The sequence below is a fragment of the Oncorhynchus gorbuscha genome, linkage group LG08, assembly GCF_021184085.1.
Source record: "Oncorhynchus gorbuscha isolate QuinsamMale2020 ecotype Even-year linkage group LG08, OgorEven_v1.0, whole genome shotgun sequence".
NCBI classification, from domain to species: domain Eukaryota; kingdom Metazoa; phylum Chordata; class Actinopteri; order Salmoniformes; family Salmonidae; genus Oncorhynchus; species Oncorhynchus gorbuscha.
In genome coordinates this window covers 36,208,933-36,214,884 of record NC_060180.1, presented here as the reverse complement: position 1 = coordinate 36,214,884, position 5,952 = coordinate 36,208,933, and the positions used below count along the sequence as shown (strand labels likewise).

The 5,952-nt window shown below is 45.1% G+C and overlaps 1 protein-coding gene across 2 annotated transcripts in view; it reads left to right on the top strand.

The window, feature by feature from the left end:
- Positions 1 to 5,765: 5,765 nt before the first annotated feature.
- Positions 5,766 to 5,952, top strand: part of epha4b (eph receptor A4b) — a 197,148-nt gene continuing 196,961 nt past the window's right edge. For both annotated transcript variants that reach the window (XM_046359281.1, XM_046359280.1), the window contains exon 1: positions 5,766 to 5,937. In XM_046359281.1, coding sequence (XP_046215237.1) covers positions 5,829 to 5,937 — 109 coding nt within the window. In that variant the 5' untranslated portion in view covers positions 5,766 to 5,828. The remainder of the gene's footprint in view (positions 5,938 to 5,952) is intronic.

Below are 5,952 nucleotides of genomic sequence, written 5' to 3'. Positions count from 1 at the left end.
TGAGAACAAGTGAAAGAAGGTTCCGTGCTTTTTTTATAGAAAGGGACGGAGAGAAAGAGGAAGCAAGAGAGTGTCAAGTTATTTCCTTCTGGAGATGAACGCTAAGCCTCAGGGAAGATCAAACATCCGACAGAGAGAGACAGAGGCACACAGAGAAGATGGGGGAGGGAAAGAATGACAGAAAACTCTCATGTGGCTTACTTGGGTCCCATGTGTCCATTTGTATGAAGCCCACTGAGTCCTTCAGACGCCGTTTGCTGTTGGAGCACTTTGCACGGGTTCACCTATAGAAGCTTGTCTGCTTCCACAAGGGCCTTCTCCGGTGTGTGTGTGGTGGGGGGTAGTGACCCGGGTTTAAGAGGCACATCACGTTGTCACCGTTGGAATGCATGACAGCGCACTGTTTTGTCACCAGATGGACGACTGAATGCAGCTTCATGGCAGAAGGGAAAAGGAGAAAAGAAAAGAGAAGGAAACAGTAGAGACAAAAAAAACAACTGCTTGTTTTTCTCTCCCAGCACCCAACTCGGGAAATTAGGTCATCTGAGTAAAGCTGGCACACGGAACCAATCGTCATCATAATTGGATCCCGTAACAAATTTCTGGAAGCAGTGCGCTGTACACACACACACACAGCACAAACCGAAGGTTGAGATATAGGGGGAAACGGCATAAATCAGTGTGTGTTTGACGTTTTTATGGGTCTTTCAGGAGCCTCATTTCGGACAGAAGTGCGCTGAAGATATGCTATCCGCGGTAAATATAATTGTGGTCGTGACCCAGCGTTAATCATCCAAACCTGTCTGCGGTGAACTAGAACACTATTTAGCAGCTGGAACACAGGGCAAAGATGTCCGGACAACATTCAATAGTCTATGATTCATAACTGATTTAGATAATAACCTACAATTCTTCTTTAAAAAAGAATAAAAAATCTTGGTTAATGTGAAATCAACCAGCAGCAACGTTGACGCAACGCTGTTGAGGTATAGGCCTAGCACCTCGATCACACTGACAGCGACATTGCATTTTGGTTCAACCAGAGGTACATTCATTTCCAATGGAAGGCTGCGTTTGCCTTGCTGCATTGCAGAGGCAGTTGCATATGTGGTGCATATGCATAGCCGCGGGATGTAGGGGCGCTGAGGGTGCTGCAGAAAGATACACGAATCAACCCCCACCCCCAAAACTAACTTCCCTCTGCTATGTGCTTATGGTGGATTTATCAAACCTATGCCTCAAACTGTGTGCGTAGACGGCTTGACAGAAATGGTAGCAGAAGGTGAATGTTGAACTCTTATCCAGATGATGCTGCGTTCCATTTGGCGCGATGACGCTGTAGGTGAGATGTCCGATGTCCACCTGATGCATATGTAACCGACTGCCTCCATTCGCTCTTATGTAGCTAAATTTGAAATTGTGTTTTGTACATTGGATAAAAGTAGAGACTCGGGGGGGCCTCCCGAGTGGCGCAGCGGTCTAAGGCACTGCATCACGGTGCTTGAGTTGTCACTACAGATCCGTGTCTGATCCCAGGCAGACAACCGGACGTGACTGGGAGTTCCATAGGGTGGCGCACAATTGGCCCAGCATCATCCTGGTTAGGGGAGGGTTTAGCCGTGGGGGCTTTACATGGCTCATGGCACTTTAGCGACTCCTTGTGGCGGACCGGGTGCCTTCTGTGGTCAGTTGAACGGTGTTTCCTCTGACACATTGGTGCAGCTGGCTTCCGGATTAAGCAGGTTGGTGTTAAGGAGCATTTTAAAAGGCTAATTGATCATTAGAAAACCCTTTTGCAATTATTGTTAGCACAGCTGAAAACCGTTGTTCTGATTAAAGAAGCAATTAAACTGGCCTTTAGACTAGTTGAGTATCTGGAGCATGGTTTGTGGGTTTGTGGGTTTGATTACAGGCTTAAAAAGGCCAGAAACAAATAACTTTCTTCTGAAACTTGTCAGTCTATTCTTGTTCTAAGAAATGAAGGCTATTCCATGCGAGAAATTGCCAAGAAACTGCAGAGCTCGTACATCCCTGTGTACTACTCCCTTCACAGAACAGCGCGAACTGGCCCTAACCAGAATAGAAAGAGGAGTTTGAGGCCCCGATGAACAACTGAGCAAGAGGACAAGTACATTAGAGTGTCTAGTTTGGGAAACAGATGCCTCACAAGTCCTCAACTGGCAAATAGTTCCCGCAAAACACCAGTCTCAACGTCAACATTGAAAAGGCGACTCTGGGATGCTGCGTTCTGGCGAAAGTTATTCATTTTCTTTGGAGCAGTCCACAACGCTACTTTGGCGTGCTCCACAAACGCTTCGAACACACTGACAGCGTCGTTGTGCAAAATAGTATGCAGCATCATCTGGATTAGAGGTCGACCGATTATGATTTTTCAACGCCGATACTGATACCAATTATTGGAGGACCAAAAAAAGCCAATACCGATTGATCGGCCGATTTTTACATATATATTTGTAATAATGACAATTACAACAACGCACTTTTATTTTAACTTAATATAATACACAAATATAATCAACTTAGTCTCAAATGAATAATGAAATATGTTAAATTGGGTTTAAATAATGCAAAAACAGTGTTGGAGAAGAAAGTAAAAGTACAATATATGTGCCAAGTAAAAAAGCTAACGTCTAAGATCATGAGAACATATGGAAACATTTGAAAGCTGGTGGTTCCTTTTAACATGAGTCTTCAATATTCTCAGTTAAGAAGTTTTAGGTCGTAGTTATTATTGGAATTAGAGGACTATTTCTCTCTATACCATTTGTATTTCATATACCTTTGACTATTGGATGTTCTTATTGGCACTATAGTATTGCCAGCCTAATCTCGGGAGCTGATAGGTTTGAAGTCATAAACAGAGCTGTGCTTCAAGCATTGTGAAGAGCTGCTGACAAACGCAGGAAAGTGCTGTTTGAATGAATGCTTTCGAGCCTACTGCCTACCACCGCTCAGTCAGACTGCTCAGACTGCTTTATCAAAGTTAGTTATAATATAATAAACACACAGAAATGCATTCATATGGTCAAATGTGGAAACTATCATTTCGAAAACCAAACATTTGTTCTTCAGTGAAATACAGAACCGTTCCGTATTTTTTTTAACCTTTATTTAACCAGGCAAGTCAGTTAATAACAAACTCTTATTTTCAATGACAGCCTAGGAACAGTGGGTGAACTGCCTGTTCAGGGGCAGAATGACAGATTTGTACCATGTCAACTCAGGGGTTTGAACTCGCAACCTTCCGGTTACTAGTCCAACGCTCTAACCACTAGGCTACCCTGCCGCCCGATTTTATCGAACAGGTGGCAACCCTAAGTCTAAATATTGCTGATACATTGCACAACCTTCAATGTTATGTCATAATTATGTACATTTCTGGCAAATGAATTACGGTTTTTGCTAGGAAGAAATGGTCTTCACACAGTTCGCAACGAGCCAGGTGGCCCAAACTGCTGCATGGACCTGTAAGGGTTTTTGTCCTCCTCTTCTGAGGAGGAGTAGTGAGAAGGATATGAGGACCAATGCGCAGCGTGGTAAGTGTCCATAATGTTTATTCAAAGGAAGAAATGGTCTTCACACAGTTCGCAACGAGCCAGGCGGCCCAAACTGCTGCATGGACCTGTAAGGGTTTTTGTCCTCCTCTTCTGAGGAGGAGTAGTGAGAAGGATATGAGGACCAATGCGCAGCGTGGTAAGTGTCCATAATGTTTATTCAAAGGAAGAAATGGTCTTCACACAGTTCGCAACGAGCCAGGCGGCCCAAACTGCTGCATGGACCTGTAAGGGTTTTTGTCCTCCTCTTCTGAGGAGGAGTAGTGAGAAGGATATGAGGACCAATGCGCAGCGTGGTAAGTGTCCATAATGTTTATTCAAACACAACAGAACACTGGAACAAAACAATAAATGTGAATAAACTAAACAGTCCCCTGTGGTAACAAACACTGACACGGAAGACAAACACCCACAACTCAAAAGTGAAACCAGGCTACCTAAGTATGACTCTCAATCACGGACAACTATTGACAGCTGCCTCTGATTGAGAACCATACTAGGCCAAACACAGAAATCCCAAATGATAGAAAAGCGAACATAGACAACCCACCCAACTCACACCCTGACTAAAACAAAGATATAATAACAGAACTAAGGTCAGAACGGGACATTACGTTTGCCTTGAAGCATTGCGTTGCAGAGGCAGTTGCAGTGAGTTCGGTGTGGTGTATAAAATGGATGGATCAAAATATGGATCAAATTGTATGTGCAGACTACCGGCTTGACAGAAATGGTAGCAGAAGGTGAATGTTGGTGGATATGTGTGCCACAAAAGTTCAACAGTCACCTTTAGCTACTATTTCTGTCAAGTCCACTCATACAATTTGACCACACAGAACGCATTGCAACTGCCTCTGCAACGCAATGCTGCAGTTCCATTGGAAATGAATGTACTTCCTGTGTAGTTGGTTGCCTATCACACCTACGGCGTCATGCATCATATTCTATGCGTAGACGGCTTGACAGAAATGGTAGCAAAAAGTGAACGTTGAACTTTTGCTGCACTCATATCCAGATGATGCTGCGTACGATGTTATGCAATGATGCTGTCGGTGTGATTGAGGCGTGTCTGTTGGATGCTGCGGACACAATGGATGGAGGTTCTAATAAGGAATTGACTGGGGTTTTGACATCAATTTAGTAGGTTTACCGAAACAGAAAGAACACACACACACACACACACACACACACACACACACACACACACACACACACACACACACACACACACACACACACACACACACACACACACACACACACACACACACACACACACACACACACACACACACACACACACACACACACACACACACACACACACACACACACACACACACACGGGAAGCAAAGCGAGAGGGGTACATCTGTCCTGTTAAAAAATGATTGTGCTCTCTCCGTGGTGCTGAATTCCCTGCCGGCTGTTTCGGTCTGGTGTGTTAAAAAGCAGAAGATTGAGGTTGACCTCGCGCATTCTCCCCCTTCCCCACTCTTCACACACGCATTTAATATGACAGGCAGAAACCATGATTTATTCATTTAGACCCCCAGAAAAATACCGACAGTCAGACACACACACATCTTATCACAGCGCAATACACACATTCCAACCAGAATACATCTCCATACAAGCATTGGATTTGAATCCGGAATCCATGAAACTGGGTTCTTCGGAGAGCTGTAGCCTGTAGCTGCTGTCATTCTTTGAAAGTAGAGCAGACCTACAATGGTGAGCCTGACACAGGCAGTTTCCATGTAGGCCAATTATTGAGCCCCCCAACTATCTCATCAATATTTAACTGCCCATTCAACTAAATGAAATAGGCCTATGACCGCTGGACAACCATTAGCAGACACAACTCACTTTCAGTCTGAATCTTCAGATACCCTTTTGGATAAAAACATTCTGTATCCATGTGCCCCGTTCTCCAAACCTCAGAGATGCAGTGATGGAGATCGCAGGCCCGCGTGCGTGTCGGTGTGTGTGTGTGCGTGTGTGCGTGTGTGTGTGCGTGCTTGTGTGTGTCGCGACAGCGCGAGGTCTCGCGTTTCCACACCACCCGGCTCGCCCGAGATTGACAGCGCTTCGCTTGCGCTGGACCCTCCTTCCCGTCTCCTCCTCTTTCCCTTCTCTCTCTCTCTCTCTCTCTCTCTCTTTTCCTTCTCTGCTCTCATCCACTCATTCGCGAGGGCTCGCTCACCAACTCCACACGAACAGGGATGCAGCGAGCGCGCAGCGCAGCCTGAAAAATGGCAGTACTCTTCCTTTGGATCTATCCAGCCCTTTTGCTTTTCTCACCTTTTCTTTTCCACGAATTCGCACCATGTGAAGGCTTACGGAATTACCCAGAGAATGAAGGTAAGAGAGTGTTCC